This window comes from Microtus oregoni, unplaced genomic scaffold (assembly GCF_018167655.1).
Source record: "Microtus oregoni isolate MIOR12 unplaced genomic scaffold, Mior012 000026F_ref0000081, whole genome shotgun sequence".
In the NCBI taxonomy this organism is placed as follows: Eukaryota; Metazoa; Chordata; class Mammalia; order Rodentia; family Cricetidae; genus Microtus; species Microtus oregoni.
Window position 1 is genome coordinate 30,218,546 of NW_024543085.1, and position 18,917 is coordinate 30,237,462.

At 40.7% G+C, this 18,917-nt stretch overlaps 2 protein-coding genes across 21 annotated transcripts in view; both read left to right on the forward strand.

The window, feature by feature from the left end:
* The window catches only part of Cald1 (caldesmon 1), a 195,418-nt gene extending 186,539 nt beyond the window's left edge, over window positions 1-8,879 (forward strand). For 4 of the 5 annotated variants that reach the window (XM_041675484.1, XM_041675488.1, XM_041675489.1 and 1 more), the window contains 2 exons: window positions 3,593-3,673; window positions 6,599-8,879. In XM_041675484.1, coding sequence (XP_041531418.1) covers window positions 3,593-3,673; window positions 6,599-6,607 — 90 coding nt within the window. In that variant the 3' untranslated portion in view covers window positions 6,608-8,879. The remainder of the gene's footprint in view (window positions 1-3,592; window positions 3,674-6,598) is intronic. The other variant, XM_041675486.1, reaches the window with a different exon arrangement.
* A 5,280-nt stretch (window positions 8,880-14,159) lies between these two features.
* The window catches only part of Agbl3 (AGBL carboxypeptidase 3), a 77,618-nt gene continuing 72,860 nt past the window's right edge, over window positions 14,160-18,917 (forward strand). For 14 of the 16 annotated variants that reach the window (XR_005976438.1, XR_005976439.1, XM_041675623.1 and 11 more), the window contains exons 1-3: window positions 14,160-14,343; window positions 15,625-15,852; window positions 16,755-16,815. Coding sequence is in view for 12 of the 16 variants with exons in the window: in XM_041675623.1 (XP_041531557.1) it covers window positions 15,790-15,852; window positions 16,755-16,815 (124 nt within the window). In the remaining 4 variants the exon portion in view is untranslated. Of the gene's footprint in view, window positions 14,344-15,624; window positions 15,853-16,754; window positions 16,816-17,636; window positions 17,818-18,917 lie in introns of those variants that run through there. The other 2 variants (XM_041675627.1, XM_041675626.1) reach the window with 2 other exon arrangements.

Below are 18,917 nucleotides of genomic sequence, written 5' to 3' on the forward strand. Positions count from 1 at the left end.
GGACTTTGCACAAGACTTCACAGAAGGTATATGCCAATGTGAACTCAGTTTACAGTTGTGAAGACATTACCCATTGAAAAAAATATGCATTCCTGCCAAGCAGATAAAGGAGATGGAGTCAATTAAAAAAAGGGGGGGAGGAAAGACACCACACCCAGATGTATCTTTGGGGCCTCAAATGTCACAACTGGTCATCTTGACACAAGAAATATAAATTATTTTTAAATAGAAATAAATTATGGTCTGCCAATGGTATGGTTCTAGACCCATGATTACTAATACTTTGATTTCTGAATCATGGATCCCTCTGAAAATCAAACGAAACTAAAAGCCGTTCTACAACATGTAAATTTGAGGAGTTCATGGCCACATACCCCACTTCAGGGACTCTCCTGAGAAAAGAAGAAAGGACACAAAGATAAATGGCTTCTCTTTGAGTATGGCATCACCTCTCTAGAGCAGATGGCCATTCCTTTCCTCCCACGTCTCCAGTATGTGTGGTCTAGTTCATCCTGTACCAAGTTGTCCTCATGGGCTTGGTCCAGGGCTGCCTCTCGAGTCTTTGATCAGCCCCTGACCTGACTTGCTTCCCATCCATTACCCTCCTAGTGGAAGGGTTAAAAGAGTACATGTAAACGGAGTTATTACCTCCATAGGTGGGATTGTACTAAGGATCTCACACCAAAGATAGCGGTAACAGTGCCTGCAGTTATTGATGGCCTCCTAAAAAGTGACAGGACAGAAAAGTAATACAGGAAACTCATAAAACCACAGGCTGCTTTACCTCCTTAGTAAGTGACTTTTAAACTTGCCTAGGAAAACAAAGAAGGGAAGAATACGACAGTTAGTATATATTTTAGTGATCACCTTCTTCCCATTGGGTTTGACAGATTTGTGTGGCCTCAAATAAGTAAGTAAGAAATATATATTTGATGTCATAAATAAAATAGTAGGTTAGTTATACTCATTAAGCTTTGTAAAGCTTTGGACACATTCCTCTGGTAGTATTTCCTTCTGTATTTTAGCCCTAGTACCCACCATGTCAAATTACAGCTAGTCATGTGACTGTCTCCTGGAAGAAGATAATGGCTTGGAAACCAGCAAGGTAGGAAAAGTGAAGCTCGGACTCTGTGGTTGCAGCAGAAATGAGGTAAAATTTCAGTGTGGAAAAGGCCACTGGAGTCCTACAGATGTGTAGACTGTCAGACAAAACCTCTAAGGAAGGCAGGATACGAAGATATCAAACAGGGATCTTGGGTCCTATCCATGAGGTGTCACAGTGTTGACCTGAAGCTAAATTCTGACCATTATGGGTTTTTTTTTATTTTTTCAAGTTATAATCTGAGCACTTTTTGAAGTATGAAAATATACATTCTTTAATATATTGGTTCCAGTCCTTTCTTTTTTTACACCATCCACTTCAGACATGTGTGTTTCCATTTTGGTCCTTCAAGATATCCAAGTTTGGGGCTCTGGTTAGGCTGGTCCTGAGTCCAGAATGTCAGAGGATTATCTATAAGCAGCACCCAGTAGGAGAACTCCAATAGTCTCTTCTGGTTCTGGACCAGATACAACTTATTCTCAACCCATTTCCTTTATTCTCACTATGGGTAGTTGGAGGAGAAATCCTAGGTTTATTGTTTGCAGCTGTGACCTGTGACCATGAGAACAAAGTGTTATTTCAACCAAACAGTCTTTACCCATGGTGAAACCCCAAAAGCAAAAGAGTAAGCCACAGGGCTAACACTAGCATGTTGCATTCTGAAACTCAGAAGAAAAACCACCCAAGACTTCGTCGTTATGGCCTTATTCTCAGGGATGCTAAGAATTACAAGTACTCAAAATTGTCATCATTATCCCCCAGAAATTAGCATATTTAAAATTAAACATTGTCCTGCTTTGTGTATCTTTCTGGGACGGTCGAGCTACTTACGAGTAGAATTTATAAACTTCCAGCATAACTTTGTGACTGGAATTCAAGTTTGAATGTTTTAGCTGATTTGTCTAGTCTTTGTGTCTAAACTACATGTCATACAGCAATTAAAGTGCTAACTTGTCTCTCTTTTTGTTTAAAAAAGAATGATGTCTTTCTCGGCTGGCTTCTCTTCTTCATTCTTTCGTCTCTCGTTGACTGGAAACCTGCCTTTCCTGCCTTCATTTCTCCCTCTTCTCCCAGCCTGGGTCTTTCTCTCACATATAGTATGGTCAGGTAATTCCATTTATATTTCCTTTTTACTTGAAAATGCTGACTGACAATGTGGATGCTGCTATTTTCTGGAAACACCCTTATTTAAACTCTTTAAGTGATCTGGAAAGATTCATCAACATGATTTCAGGGAAATGGAACACTCATAGGATACAAAAATATTTGTCATCTATGAATCAAAGAAATAAGTGATAGCACCCACTTTTCAGAGCTTCTTCCAACATGTTCCTTACTATAGCTGCCAATGTTTTTAAGTCTTCCAGACAATTTGGCAACTTTTACCCACACTGGCAAATGTAGTGGAATTTTTTTCTTTTTAAATATGATTTGTCGCTTAATGTTTCCAAGTTAAATAGGTATCGCTTTCTAATAGAATATCAGGAATTCATTCCACAGGCCCATAACCTCGCTAAGCGTATGACAAATCTCCACATGGCATTATTTAACCATGCATGTTCAGTATTGAGATGCTGGTATTCTGTGTCAGAAATATGTTCACCAAAACTGGCATCCGTGGAAAACCACAGCTGCTAAGGCTTTACCTTCCTAACGAGAAAAGGCATTGCCAAAGTAAGCAGTACTATTTTCAGTAAAACACATTTATTTTCTCCAAACTACCTGTGCCAAGTACTAATATAAGCAAATGCTGGAAGAAAAGTAAATGAAAACAGCAATTTGGGTCCTTATCCAAATGAAATGAATTATGAGGTAGTAAACAAGAATCCAAGAATGTATGACTAGTATGGGTTATACTTTACTGTTTTCAGGAGTCACACATGTTCTTAAAATACATCAGCAATTGCCCACTTCTCTTAGGGTTGCCGTTGGTGACTCATGATTATTTTTGTGGGGCTAGGTTCTACTAATCCACTTCCAAATGACACACTTGGCCATCAAGAAACATGGAATGATTTCAGGATCTCCCTTAGGTTGCAAGATCCTAGGACAGTGATCCTACAAAAGGGAGTTGTTAGGGGACGAATAAAACACTACAGGGAATGATCTGGGGAGATGGGGGCCAGCAAAGACTGTGAGCACAGTGCCACGGGGGCTCTGAGAATTTAGCTCCATGCAGACACGACCAGAGGTCAAATGTTTCCAAGTATACTCCCGAAGGCAGGGTGGGCCTGAGAAACACTCTGAACTTCCAGCCTGCCTCTTGGGTAAGCAACATGGACGTCTGTAGCCAGAGAGTTGTTAGTGGAGGCCATGTATGTATTTCTAGCCTATTCCCAGGAAACAGGCCAAGGTCTGTTCACAAGACAGGTAATGGCTAGTGGTTCTTCTATTTTGGACAGTTGATGTGGTGGCTGGCCTACTTAGGCTTAGCCAGAAATCATGAATGGTCACCTGCCTTTTTTTTTTTTTCTGCTTTCTTTTCATTAGGACTTGAGGCCAGGAGATGTATCTGGCAAGCGGAACCTCTGGGAAAAGCAATCTGTGGATAAGGTCACTTCCCCCACTAAGGTAATATCCTAGGGGGAATCATGTTTCAGAGATTAATTATTTTTTTCCCGATGAATCACTGAATATGATGTCCTGGGGTCAAATGAGAAATATTGCTAACTCACAAATCTAGGCTTGGATAACCATCAGTTTCTAAAAATCATGTGTGTCGTAGCCCAGAGAAAGGACAATTTACAAAGCCATTGGCACTGCCGGCTTGTCAGGCTTTCAACATAAATGTATCAGTCATGGGATGGTTCCCAGTAAGACAGTTTCTAAATAGTTGTCATAGTTGTGGAACAGCTGGCCATCAGAGCCATAAGGGATAAGCACGGTCTTTCTTTGCAGGCTATACAGTTATTTCAGGGGAAACAAATCTCTTGGGAGAAATTGTGTGCCTCCTCCATTGGTTCTATTTCTAGAACTCTCCTAGGAGACATTGCTCACAGCCTCAGACTTAAGGTAGCTATAGCAAAAATTTTAATTTTTAAATAGACAAATATGCTATCCAGTGAAAACCAATGGCTAAGAATGCTTGGTCCTCTAGGAAGTGTGCGTATTTTCCAGAAACACCCTCTAGGTGGTGTTTAAAATACACTCAGAGAATAACCAGTACTGCTGGTTGTATAAGGAGATAATCCACTCCTAAATGTGGCATTTCCCCATTTCAAGAAACAGACTCAGCCGGTCCCTCAATAGGAGAACATTCAGAAAGAGAACTCAGATCAGCAATAAGGTGAGAATAGTCTGCTTCCCAGTAATGCAGAGTCCTAGGAGAGAGACTTCTGAAGCAAACTCTGGGCTAATGAGAGCTCAGAAGGCAGCTCGAGGATCACTGAGATCCACTCTAGGGAGGGAGGGACTTCCCCGTTCCTGGGTTCTGCACTCCCTTCAACCTGGTGCAGCTGCCTGAGAGTAGCACTCCTTCCCCATCAGTTATAAACTGCTCTTCTGAGCCAGTGAAGTCCACTAGCCCAGCCTCTCTACTTACAGTGACTTCTAAATAATCCCATTATCCAAATGATTGCTAAATATGCTTTTAAAAAGTACCCAACAGCTGCTGTTAGTTGCTAGGTACCTTTATTGCCTCCAGTTACTATGAGCATTAAGTGGGAGGACTGTTATCATTTTATGGTGGAAGAAAATGAGGCACTGAGGAATTAAGTAACTTTTGTAAAGGAACATATCTAACAAGTGGCCAAATGTGCACCCAGGGGCTACAAAGACAGTTTGGTGGTTAAGAGCATTTGCTGTTCCTGCAGATGTCCTAGGTTTGATTCCCAGCACCCACACAGCAGTTCACAACCCTCTGTAACGACAGCACCTGGACAGCACCAGGGGATCAACGCCCTCTTCTGGCCTCTGAAGGCACTAGGCATGCATATGGGACGTAGTTATACATGCAGTCAAAACATAAACATACAACAAAAAAATTCATGTTCAAAAAATACCTACACTGATACTCAAGCAGTCTGCTCTGAGCCTACATTCTTTTGTTGTTGTTATTGTTGTTTTGGTGTTTTTTGGTTTTGTTTTTGGAGACAGGATTTCTCTGTGTAACAGTCCTGGCTCTCCTAGAACTCATTTTGTAGACCAGGCTGACCTCAAACTCACAGAGATCTGCCTGCCTCCCAAGTATTGGATTAAAGGCATAATGACTACCATGCCTGGCTTCTGAACATTTTTAACCATGACCCTTGGGGTTTTTTTTTTAATGTACATAAAACAGAAAATATAACGTTCTTAAAATCCCTTCATAATTTTCTATTGGCAGAGGAAGGGGGGAGGGTGAATATTTGTTTTAAACACAAAGAATGAACTTGTGGGCCTAAGACTCTGAAATCCTGGGAGCATGAATATATCTTCCACAGTAGTGGTCCAGGTGGTATGACAGCATTCTTTCTGAGTAGGGGATGTTGACTGTCCACCGTCACAGGTATCAGGGTCCCTGTGGTCATATTCAGGCTATGGGAAGTAGAGCAGAATCACCCTGTAATTGTGGGACTAAGAGGACACCCCTCACATACAAGACAGCCTGAGTGTGCACCTGGGACTATTCAGCACAGTGAGGCAAAGCACACACCAGGCCTTCCTCCATAGTCTTCGTCACTGACCTCTTACAGAGGCTATAATAAGACCACCAGACCTACTCGTGATAATGAGACAGCAGGTGAGGGGTCCCTGTTTCAAAACATCAGACTCCCTACTCACTATATGGCCATTCCCTTGAAATGGAAGTACACTGTACTTTGAAAATACGATCTGTCACACTTTAATATGTTACTACCTCAGAAGGGACTTTTAGCAGCTGGATGAGAGGGAGAAGAATGGATAAGAATAGACTAAGGGGGCTGGAGAGATGGCTCAGTGGTTAAGAGCATTGCCTGCTCTTCCAAAGGTCCTGAGTTCAATTCCCAGCAACCACATGGTGGCTCACAACCATCTGTATTGAGGTCTGGTGCCCTCTTCTGGCCTGCAGGCATACACACAGACAGAATATTGTATACATAATAAATAAATAAATAAATAAATATTAAAAAAAAAGAATAGACTAAGGGTCTGGTAAGTCTCGGGGATAAGAAAAAAAGGTGACAAGGGGTATAAAGAAGAAAAGCAATCACATTAGTGTGTGTTGATGTGGCCTTGACTGAGCTAATCAGTCATGTAAAACACGAGAAATTCCCAGTCCATATTGTAGAGCTTAAAAGCCATCTCGACTTTGAGTGCCGTGAGCAAAGATGAAGGTCAAGGTAGGAAAGGAACATCCAGGAGAAAGAAAAAGAATCAGTACAAAGATGGAGCGAAAGGTCACATGTGACCACACGCCAGTGGTACCCTTCCCCTTCGTGTTGTTTATATTTACTCCTATCATACCGTGAGTCTTTAGCTCAAGATCTGTCCTACTGAAACACTGTGGGCTGCTGATTTAAAGCTCTCTTCTCTCAGCAGGTTTGAAACAATCGGAGAAAGAACCCAACTGCGAGACGTCTTGCTGGGTCAGCTCGGTTGTAGGGGGCTAACTGCTCTGTTTATATTTATGTCGATTTACTAGATTGGGTTCATTTTCCTTTTTTAAAAAAAAAAATTCCAATATCCCAGTAAGCCCATGTATATGCTCACTATATTTAATAATCACAACTAGAGATGTTCGTGGCCACAGTACTGCCTTTGCAGTAGAGCCTGTTGCTAAAGAAACCCGTGCTGTGAAATAGACTCGCTACTGTCTGCTGTCATCTGAGCAGTGATGTCAACCACATTGGAAGTCAACAAAAGGAATTCAAGATTAAGATTATCTGAGGAATGCATGCGGTATCAGGGGGGAGGGAGGGGAATGAACCGTAGGTTTTGTTTCAATACAGACATCATGTTTCTGCACTTTAGATTAAAGCATGGAAGAAATTATCTAAGTAGGCAATCGAAACTATCTGAAAGGAACCCATTTCAGATCTGATACAGGGCAATAATGATTGTCTTTTTAAAAAAAAAAGATGTACTGTTGAGATATTGCTTTTTTATGTGCTGATTCATATACCTAAATTGGATGAGTATTTTAGCTGACTGGTACTGATTTTTTTTTTCAGGTTGATTGCTTTGTGGATTTCTTTGGTAGCAATAGTAGCCTGAACCACATTTAGATAACACAACTATGTAATGTATGTGCATACATGTATACAGACACACGAATGGTAGACTGCTCTTTCATGTGCTAGACTATTATATTCAGTAGTATGTCCTTGTAACTAACCAATATCACAGCTTTTGAAGATTAAAATCACAATATCATATTAATATTTCATATTTGCCGGTAGAAACATGGAAGTTAGGTATAGTTATGTTTTCAATGCCCAATGACTTATAAGAAAAAGTATTGGAAAAAGGATTAGAAGTGTCAAAATTATTTGGAATTTCTTATAAGACATAGTATTTAGTTTATAATTGAGGGCAGTCTTGAAGTCCGGTGTGAATTTATTAAGTCTACCATCTGGACCAAGCTCAACGCCTACTTACTTGTAACAGTAAAATTCCCCAAAAAGTTGATCTACATGATATCTAAGGTGTCTTCTTTCTCTACCATGTAAAGCCAAGCATTTTGGTTACAGTATTGCACAAATTAGAACTCATGTCGACACCTAACAAAGACCAACTTGCCTCGTGTAGAAGCAGAAGCTAAAGTGAGCAAAGACATGGCAGTTCTATCTTTATGTACTCAGACTTTTTAAATTAAGATTGTCTGTCTTTTATTAGTCAGTTGGTACTGTCCTAAGTTGATAATATCTAACAATTTCAAAACTATATGTAAATTTTAATAGTTTTAATTTCCCCCTCGGGGTCTCTAGGAACTCCACCATTCAGACATCAGATCCTGTATTAGCTTATGTCTTCATTCTTCCTCGTAGATAATGAAAAGTACGCCTGCGTCTTACAAAATGTTCTTATATAGAACATTCTATGCATATAGTGTCATTGTACAAACTCATACCTCAGCTGACTTAACCAAAATTATCTTAGTCTCCATTCCTTCCGCACTGGGAGAGCCTCCAAAATAACTAATCCCACATATTTCCCTTCAAGGGAGAAGGGTTGGCTTGAGGGGTAACCACTGCCTGAAAAGTCTATTTTTCTCATGAATTAGTGAGAGTTAGTTGGATTCCCTAGCTTTTAGCAAACTTGGGCCAAAGGAAGGAAAGCCACTAAGACTACACACGTCATCTGCCCATGACAGAGTAGACACAAGTCTACGATAAGATGAACTAGAATGCACACGGTGCACCATTGAAATGACTTCCATCATTGGAGTAAAATGGATCAAAATTCAAGTTCAGGCCGAGGTGGAGGAGACATGGCCGTGTTAGAGTGCTGACAAAGGCCTTCTCCTGACAGCTATTATCGAGGCTCTTTGGGCTTTGTTGCTTTTAAGAAAGTTCCAAGTTGTGAAAAAGAATGTCTTGATCCTAAGTTTTATTCCAATATTTGGATGACATGAGTTTTAGGGTAGAATTTTGTTCTGTTTGGATTGAATCTTTGAGAAAGCAAATTCCTCATTTACGTGTTCGGTTACAGCTCTCTGTTATCTTTAAGAGAGGAAAACTGCACGCTGACTAGCGTGTTCTGTGAATCTGCCATTGTTAGAAACATTATAAACACTTGGTATTTTTCACTGATGATTGATCGCTGCAATAAAAATATATTGTGAAAATGCATCCACAATAAATGGAATTCTTCCAAATGCCCCTGCCTCGTGCATTGTTCTGTGAGAAATGTGGCTGTAATATAAAAAGGGGGGCGGGGTGCTGGCACCACACCTTGAGTGTTGGTTTCACTCTATACAGGAAAGAAGCATTTTGAGATGGGATTTCACTTAGCCTGGGCTGACCTGGAACTCATTATGAAACCAAGAATGACCTTGAACTCCTGATGCTCCTTAGCACGCTAACAACTACTTGTTAGAATTAAAGTATTTAATTAAGTTCAGAATTAAAGTATTTCTTACTACAGGGAATTTTCTAACCAAATGTTCAAAAGTGCCCTGAGGTAGACAACTGACGGCACATTTTAAAAAGTCTCCTTCAAAATAAAAGTAAAGGCTAGGTGTGGAGGCGGCACAGGCTTGCCATCTGGGGTACTCAGGAAGAGGCATGGGTTTTGTGCATCGTCTTGTTCCCAGCTTTCTAGCTTGTCAGCTCATCCGATCTCAGCTCCACAGATAATCTGACCACTTACTCTACTTCAGAATTAATACAGATGCTTTGCTGTGGCATGCTGTTTTAAGGAACAGTTAACATATTCTGTACAATAAAACCTGCACACCATTTAATAGGGCTGGGCAGGCCCCTGACAGTCTGCCTCTCAGATGACTCTGATGCTGTGGTGGCCCTGCTGTTCTGCAGACCTTGCTTTGGGAGCCAGATCTTGCTCTCCCTCCCCACCATTCCACTCCCCCTCCCCTTTTCCCCACCCACTCAGGTCTGTGTGAGAATGCGTGCTTCAAACACGGCCAGTGAGGACAAAGGAGAGCGCTTACTAGTACCAACATTTAATGCTCATAACACTATTGGGTAGGTGGCATTCTATTTCTGTTTACAAGGAAACTGTGGCACGGGAAGATTAAAGAACTTATTTCAGGCCACCCAACTGGGCACTGTAGTTTTTAGAGTCTACACCCAACCTGCTGTGCCAAAGGTTCTCCAAACAGAGGTTATAACCAGGTCGCCTGCTAGACTTGTGGAAACAGGCTAGTTTCCACCCCAGTTTCTGATTCTATAGGTTTGAGGTGGATGCTGAGAATTTATGTCCTAAAACAAAAAATATCAGGTGACATTAACGCTCCTGGTTCCATGGGGATGCTTTGAAAGGCACTATGTTATGCCGGAAGATTGTAATGGCTAAAACTCGCCCCTCATGTTACATGAGTGACATACAGGTAATCGCTCAGAACTCGACATGCTCGTCACCCTTTTTAAGCCTCTCAGTAGTCTACTAATCTATTATCTCCATTTTGCAAGTAGATTAATTGAAGCATAAAGAACTCTTTTTAAAAATTTATTTATTTATTAAAGATTTCTGCCTCCTGTCACCGCCTCCCATTTCCCTCCCCCTCCCCAAATCAAGTCCCCCTCCCTCATCAGCCCAAAGAGCAATCAGGATTCCCTGACCTGTGGGAAGTCCAAGGACCACCCACCTCTATCCAGGTCTAGTAAGGTGAGCATCCAAACTGCCTAGGCTTCCCCAAAGCCAGTACGTGCAGTAGGATCAAAAACTCATTGCCATTGTTCTTGAGTTCCCAGTAGTCCTCATTGTCCACTATGTTCAGTGAGTCCGGTTTTATCCCAGGCTTTTTCAGACCCAGGCCAGCTGGCCTTGGTGGGTTCCCGATAGAACATCCCCATTGTCTCAGTGTGTGGGTGCACCCCTCGCGGTCCTGAGTTCCTTGCTTGTGACAACGGTCAGTGAGCTGTCAAGTCACAAAGTACTTGCCCCCCAGTGATAGATAATTACTATACCCCGCAGTCTGTCACAGAGATGGTTATCTTCACGATGCCTTGAAGAGGACTCATTTTGTGTGTGGATGGGGAGAGGAGGGCTGAAGAAGCTGCTCTCCTCACAAAGTCCACAGACAAGTGTGTGAGACTAACCATGTAGACAGTAACCTAGCCAGGTAAAGAGACCTTTGTCCTTTTGGCCCCGGGATGTCCTAATCCCAACACAAGAGGCAAGAATCTTGAAGGAGAAAGAACGCAATGAAGGCAATTTTATGGGATGAGCCTGGAGTTGAGTCTTGGTTAGTTGCTGAGAGGGACAGATCTCAAGATCTGAGCTTGGGAACACTTTGAGAGGTTTGGCCCTCGAGTGGGTCATCCTGAGGCCAGACAGTGCAAGGAAGGTGCAGCCTCTGCAGCTCTGACCACACTCTGGCCAGTTCCTACCCTTCAACCCCCATCCCTGGTTCTTAGAATGGCTTCATTGACTAAACTGCGTGAAAAGACCCTAAGTCCCCATGATACCTAACTTCTATGATGTCATAAAGAATGAATGCACTGGTCACTTTGTTTTCTTATCTAGATCTGTGTTTAATAAATTCTAAATGACAAATTATTCAAAATAAGTTATATTCCTAACATAGCTTACATTTTTGCCACTTTACTAAAATGAACTTTTCCTCCGGATGTCATGCCAGTGACTGTGCCTTTGTGGTCATACAGCCTTCATCTCCTTTTCCTCTTTTCTTACTCTTCGCTTCTTGTTTTGAATATTGTGAGTCCTACTGCCGTATGAAAGTAGAAGGGAAGTTACGCAGGCTACATCTGCCTCCTGAAAAGGTAGACTGGCTCTGAGTCTGTCCGGTTGCTTTCAGTGGTGAGATCCCAGAGACGGGAACAAAACTCAGCAAGTCTTTGAGTTTATCCCAGGCCTTATTTTCATTTTAACTTGAGGGCAGAGAATTTAATTTCTAGTATGTGCTACTGTCTGAAATCAATTTTAAAAAAAAACAACTTTTAAATTAAACATGTAAAACTGGATGATGGTTTAGTGGGGAAAGGACTTACCACCAAGCCCGACGACCCGAGTTCGATTCCCAGGGCCCACAGGAAAAACAAAAGACTCTTGTGGGTTGTCCCTGGACCCCCACACATGCACTGTGCCATACATGCCTCCCCCCAAATGCAATAAAAATAATTTTTAAAAACTCATTTTTAAACATTTAAAGTGGATACTTCAAAGGTATTTTAAATTTACCTGGAGGAGAGAAAATCCATATGACATCTCTTTAAAATGACACTAGCTCCAGCCAGCACTTCTTTCCTAGGCTTTGTCCTTGTTGCTCCTTCCACCTCAGCAAGGTCTTCTCTTGCCATGCACATGTGTATTCTCCAGTTCAGACACCACCTGGGCAGAGGATTTCCCTGCTTGGCCAAGCTACCCACCCCCAACATTTGCAATGCTCCTTATTTCTCTTCATAGTCATTTCCATTGGCATGGTTCTATTGCTTTCTCTGGTTTTTCCCATTAGCATGTAATCTCCATGGAAAACTGTTCCGCTCCCTGCAATAGCCTTGTACTGCCAATAGTCCGTGATGTGGAAAACCAGCAAAGATCAGATGCACAATGAATGAATCTGATTTTCAAAGTTCACTGAATTTCTAAGTAGTTTTCTTATGCACTAACATCATTCTCCTCTATAAAGATTCATTGACACATGTTAATGTGTACACATATATACACACATACGCATACATGTGTGTATGTATATATATAGTTATATATATAAATTATATAATTTAAGTCCTATCTTTACCTCTTCATACCTGGTTGGGTATGAGCTTCATCTTGTGAACCTGACAGCCTATGGCCTTTATCGATGACTAAAGTCCAACAATAACGACAACAACAACAAAAATAGATTCTATATATAAAGACTGTCTTAGCCCATTTACTGTGTTTAATGGTACAATACCACTGGCTGGGTAAGTTTAAAGAAAGAGGTCTAATTTGGCTATGGTTCTAGGTCAAGGGAACACATTTGGTAATGGTCTTGCTGGCGGAGACCAGAAAAGGAGCGAGTCTCCTCTGGTCTCTCTTACAAAGCCACTAAGTCGTAATTAGGAGGGCTCCAACTTGATGGTCTCATTTCATCTTACTTAGCTCTGAATGGCCCCACATACAAACACTAGCAGGGTTAAGTTCTGTCCTGACAGTTCCACAGTGGCAATTCAATTTCAGCCCCTGGACCTTTGAGGGTACTCTTGACGCATAGCCAAGATTCTCCGAGCATGCCACCTTTAGTGCCATGCATGTGCATATGGTACGAAACCAAGCAGGGCTAATCATGGAGATTAATTTTCAAACCATCATGATCTAAGGTAGACTTTATTTCCTCAGGTCAGTGAAAAAACAAAACAAAACAAAACACCAAGTCCCAGGATTTTGGATTGCTGACCCAAACAGATTTTCAGAAACTTAGCAAATCCAGAGATGCTAACCATTCCATTTCCATGCTTAAACAAAACCACTTCTCCCTTTACGTTTCAAGCCTGTCATCCCTGTTCGTAAAACATCACAAGTCTCAAGTCATATAACGTGGCTCACAAGGGCACCAAGCACCTATTCATTTGTTGTCTTTATGGGTTGTTTTCCTTTTCTAACTTTCCTTGGAAAACTGTTCCAACTGCATTATACAACAGAGTTAAAGATGGCCAATAATTGGTATGGGATGTACACGAAAAAAGTTCCTAAATCTGTTATGGGGATATCTTACTGACTTAAATATGGTTTTAAAAAGGAAAAAAAAAGATTTTTTTACGTGTAAAATGTTGACTAATAAAGGCTTTCTAATCTAACGAAACCTTTTAAGAGTCTGCCCTTATATAACCATGACTCCTTCAAATCAAGTCGTTAAGTCTCATTTCCAGAATAAGAACAGAATTATGCAGAATGGAACTAAACTTTTTTTTTTATGTTTTTTTCGAGATAGGGTTTCTCTGTAGCTTTGGAGCCTGTCCTGGAACTAGCTCACGTAGACCAGGCTGGCCTCGAACTCAAAGATGTGCTGGGATTAAAGGCGTGCGCCACCACCGTCCGGAGTAACTCAACCTTTTAACTCCTAGTACAATTAATGCATTCTTTTTATGGTTGAAGGAAGTTTAGTCCAGAAAATTAACCCCAAGGTCAAGCTGATAGAAATTAAAAGAGCATTAAGACACTGCCTTCTCTGCGCAGGAAACTAGCAAACAATCCGCTGTCACTCAGAACAAATTGCTGTCGCGCCTCCCCCAGTGCTAAATCGTGCTTCCAACCTGCCTAACTCAAAACCTGTCCAAACCTCCAGGTAGCGAATGATTACCCTGAAGCCAAACCCAGGGTTCCGGTCTTCGCTGACTTCCCTCTCCCGCCCCAAACCGCACTACCTCCGTGCGGGTCGCTAGGCAAATCCCCAGAGCTGCCCGAAGTCTCGCGGGAGTACAGCCGTTGCCCCGGCAACAAGCGCCCGCTCTCCATGGAGGGCGTGGCTGCGGCCGCTGAATTACGATGGCGTCTCCTCTGGCTCGGTCGTCTCCGGCTGTCTAGGGGGCGTCCTGAAGTACTCTCCCGGCAAGGGTGGAACGACCGAGGGGGCGAGGCGGGCGGCAGAGGCGCCGCTTAGGCAGGGGAACGCGAGCAATGCGCCCGGCGGCGCGGGGCGGCGCGGGGCCGGAGTGAGTGTGCGAGGGGGGCGGGTTCGGCGTGGCCCTGCGGTCCACCCCACCGAGAAGGCCTGGCGCGGCCTCACGCCTCCTCGTTCGCCGCCTCTGCAGGCACCCGGGGGCAGCAGGCTTCAAGCCCCCAGCGCTAGCCCGCTTCGGCCATGCAGGAGACGGCCGCCGGGTGCCTGCAGGCGGGTTGTCCCTGTTTCGAGCTGTCATCCGGGGCTGGAGCGTCAGCCTCCGCCCTGACATGTCATCTAGAAACAGATTTCTTGGTGGTGGTTGTTGTTTATGTTGAAGCTTGCGAGGCTTTCTTGTGCGGTCAGCGCCCCCAAACACGCTCTTTTCTAAACAACTCAAACAAGGGTTGTGAAGTGTGGTCAGTTGCGTGCCGTCCACGCTCCTGAACTCTTGTTTCTATAGGTAACATAAACCAGTAGTTGTGAAATTGGGAGATCCCTTTGCTAGCCTCCAAAGTGTAAAATCTTGGCAAGGATTTTCGCTCATTCAGTTGCTTGGGAACAGGTTTGGCTGGAAGCAACAGTGTTCATCTCCCAACAGAACCTTTTGATAGAATCTTTGATAGAATGCTAATAATTTAATTAAGTTAACTATACAGTAAATGATCAGAATTAAAGAGAAACTCAAGTGTTAGACACTGAAGCTTTTGAGTCATTGAAAGTTAAGGAGGAAGGGAAAAAATTTAAACTATTGCTACATTATATTACTAATCATACTTTTTCTTGCTGTCTAATTTTAATGCCTGAAGATAATCCTGAATTTACTGTAGTTCTGTAGTGTTTATAGATATAACGTGTAAATGGCTTGGGTATGTACCGTGAAAATTTTTCAACTAAATTATTTACATGATTTGTCTATTTTTTAAAAAGACTTCTTCAGTTTTATTTTTCTTCATAAAACATACTAACAGGTTATAAATTTAGCTGGCCCTCTCCATCTCCTCCCAGATTCACCTTCCTGGTCCCTGTCCACTCATCTTTGGTTTTCATTTTGATTGTTTTATTTAATTAAAATATTGTTACCTTATTTACTCCCCTTCCAATATTCTCAGAACCATCGCCTCTCATTATTATCCTTATGTGTGTGTGCAAAGAATGCAGAAATGCCAACTGTATGAGTCTGTTGAATGTTGCTCATATGCATAGATTTATAGAACTGACCATTTGGTGTTGTATAACCAGTTAGTGGGCTTGGGCTTGTCCTTATTGGAATACTGATAATTTCTTCAAATCTTTGAAATTGTAATTATTTCCTGTCTCCTTGTTAATTTAGATTTTAGAGCTCTGTCACTGTTAATTAAATACAGTTGGATGTGTTTGGAGTAGTCAGCTAATGTAGAACACCTAGGCTTAAGAGAAAAGCCGCCCGATAGTTTCCTTAGAACTTCTACAGCCTCCCCACATACTAAGTGAAAGTTCAAGGCAGACACTAGGAGAGATGTCAGAAGACTCGGAGGAGGAAGACTATTCAGACAGAAGTATCAGCGATGATGATGAATCGGTATGTCTTTCTTTACATAATTTGAAATAAAATGTATTGTTAAGCTTATATTCCCAATTAAAACACGGTAGAATTAATGTGATCTAAAACTAAACTAAAGGATGATGTCATTGTCTTGAAGGTTAGAAAAAAGCTTGACTGAAAAACTTATTGTGTAATATATCCCATCTAAAAAGATATCTTGAAGAGACTATGAACCTGAAAGTGTGGAGGGGAATGGGAAGGATTGGAGGGAGTGATTTTTCTTGAGAAAATACTTGGATAAGATTATTCAGGATTTTATTACAATTTATGTATGTATTTTTAGGGATTTTATTTTTCCAATCCATATCTACTTAATTCCTTGTGCTGATCATGTTACAGCATACTATGCCCCATACTAGAACCACTGGGGTTCCAGCCAGTGATCGCGTGCTTCACCACAGTACAGCAGTGTGGCTGGTAACAGAGAACAGGGAAGGGGGTGGAACTGGACTGAAAATGCGTGTCTGTTCCTGCAACCTTCTCTAAGATGTTCCCTTTTAAAGTATAAATTAGAATATGTTTAAAGTCCCAAAATCTTTCCAAAATGATAGACAGTTCTCTAAGTCCATACTTTTCTTTTTTTCTTGAGTTCTCATTCTCCAGCTGTTTTCCCAAGTGTTCCAAGACTTTAAATGTTATTCCTTCTCTGCAGTCATTATTATGGTCATAACCTGTGGAAGAGGAGGAATAAAGATGCAGATTTTAAGGTTCCAGCGGATTGGAATTACTGCTTTGGAGTCAGAATATAAATCAAATAATCGTTGGAGTCTTTCATTTATTAAAGATTAAAGACAATCCCAAGTATTAAAGTTGATGTTAAACAAAACTCCAAGTTTTGATATTATTGGTCCTTAAGTTTTAAAACTCCTTTGTTTCAGGATGAGGTTGCGTTTGTGAAATTTGTAAGCGATGATATCCATCGGTGTGCACTGCTAGCAGGTTTGAGCCCATCTATTTGTACTTTCCTCCTTCTATCGTGGAACCTTAAGTGGATAAGAAGTAGGATAAGGAAACGGAAAAAGCAATGCAGATTTAGTATAACAGTGATTATTCTGGTGAGCAGGGAGGAAGAAATACGTCCACTTGGGGGTTTAAACTCTCAGGACTGTTTTAAGTAGACCTGGTTAATATTAGAAAGTAATGAATGAAATTAAATGAAAGCCGTGATTATTTTGTGAGGAACTGTTTAACATAAGGAGTTACCTTTTCATTTTATTCAAAAATAGAAATTTTTTTAAAGATATAACAGGCATGATGTATTGGAAATGCATATTTACTTCAGTAATGTATAGTTGCATAAGTAATTTTTAAAGTTAGGTTATCCATTTGCAAGTATTTAGATATGTGTGTATGGGTATCTTGATGTATACTGAATTTTTTAATGTAACGTTTACAGTTGTACTGTCAAATTCTAAAATATTTCCAGTAAATATTTACATATATAACACAGTCCAGTACTGGTGTTAAAGCCAGTTTACTTGTCTTTTACCGCCATGCTGAAATCTTCACTTTAAGATAGCTACTCTTCTTAAGTTGGCATGTGTCGTTATGAGGGTTTCTGTTGCTGTGACAATATCATGAGCAAAAGCAGCTTGGGAAGGAAAGGATTTGTTTCATCTTCTTACTCTCAGATCACACTCCATTGCTAAGGGAAGTCAGGGAGGAACCCGAGGAACTGAGTTGGAGGCAGTAACCAAAGCAGAAGCCACGGAGGAATGCTGCTTACTTGCTTGCTGAATTTGCTTTCTTATACCATCCAGAACCACTTGCCCAGTGATGGCAACTCCACCAGTGACCTGGGCCCTCTCACATCAGTCATGAATCCAGAAATTTGCTCCACAGACTTGCCTCCTTACCAGTGTTGTGGAGGCATTTTCTCAGGGTTCCATCTTCCCAAATGTATCTAGGTTTGTGTTGACTTGACAAAAACCAACCAGCATAGTATGTATCTTTCTATATTTTTCTCTTTACAAGTGATGTATGTGTATATACATACATATATAGTATATGTGCATATATATACATATAAAGTGTGTATAGGTGTATATATACATATTATACCTATATACATATACCTATACTAGTAGAAGTTGTATAGTGCTGTTCTGTGATGCTTCCCTGCTGCCTGTTTGGATTTTTGTTTATTTCGGTTTGGTGTTTTAGCTTTGCCATTTAATAGAAAACAGGATATAACTCCTTGTTTTAACTGGTATATTGTTAGAGAAATTGAGAGTTATTTTACAGGCTTATTATCAATTATATTCCCTTTCATGAATTACCCATCCATGGTAATTCTTTGATTTTTGCTTATATTGCTTCCATCATTTAGAATTATTTTGATGTAGTTGAGTTTATCAGTATTCATTTATGGTTCTTTATTTTTATCTATTCAAATTACAAAGATCTTCTCTACCCCAAGGTCATGAGTATACTCATCAGAAAAATTCTTAAGTACTTGTCTATGTTAATCTGAATTTTGATAATATAGTTTTTCACATGAGTAGGTTTTATTTTTATTTCATAAATAGCTAGATTGTCACTTTGTAGTCTGTGGCATTTATTGAAATTTATCACTTTTTAATCATTGATTTGAAATGTCACCTTTACTACATATTAGACATGTTAACTTCACCATGTAATAAATCCCATCTTTCTATCCCTGGGCTCATGAGTCACTGTTAATGTCGTAAATCACAGCTTTAAATGGGATATTTTGGTAATACTGGAACAAGTATTTTTTCACTTTCTCTAATTGAGTCAACAGAAACAATCTGAATATCAAACAATAGGAAAATTATTTAAAAAAAACACATCACATTGTGTTCAAAGTATATATTGTACTATGCTCATAAGGAATGCTTTTATAAGTAAAGAAACATAATTAGTAAAGAGCCACAAGTGAATTCTGATAGCCATATCAAAATAAATCTAAAGGATCAGTGTAGACATTTATCTTTGATACATATTAAATAAAGTCACAGTCATATGTTTAACATGATCCTATTTGGGTAAAGCCAATTAAATTGTAACTTTGACACATT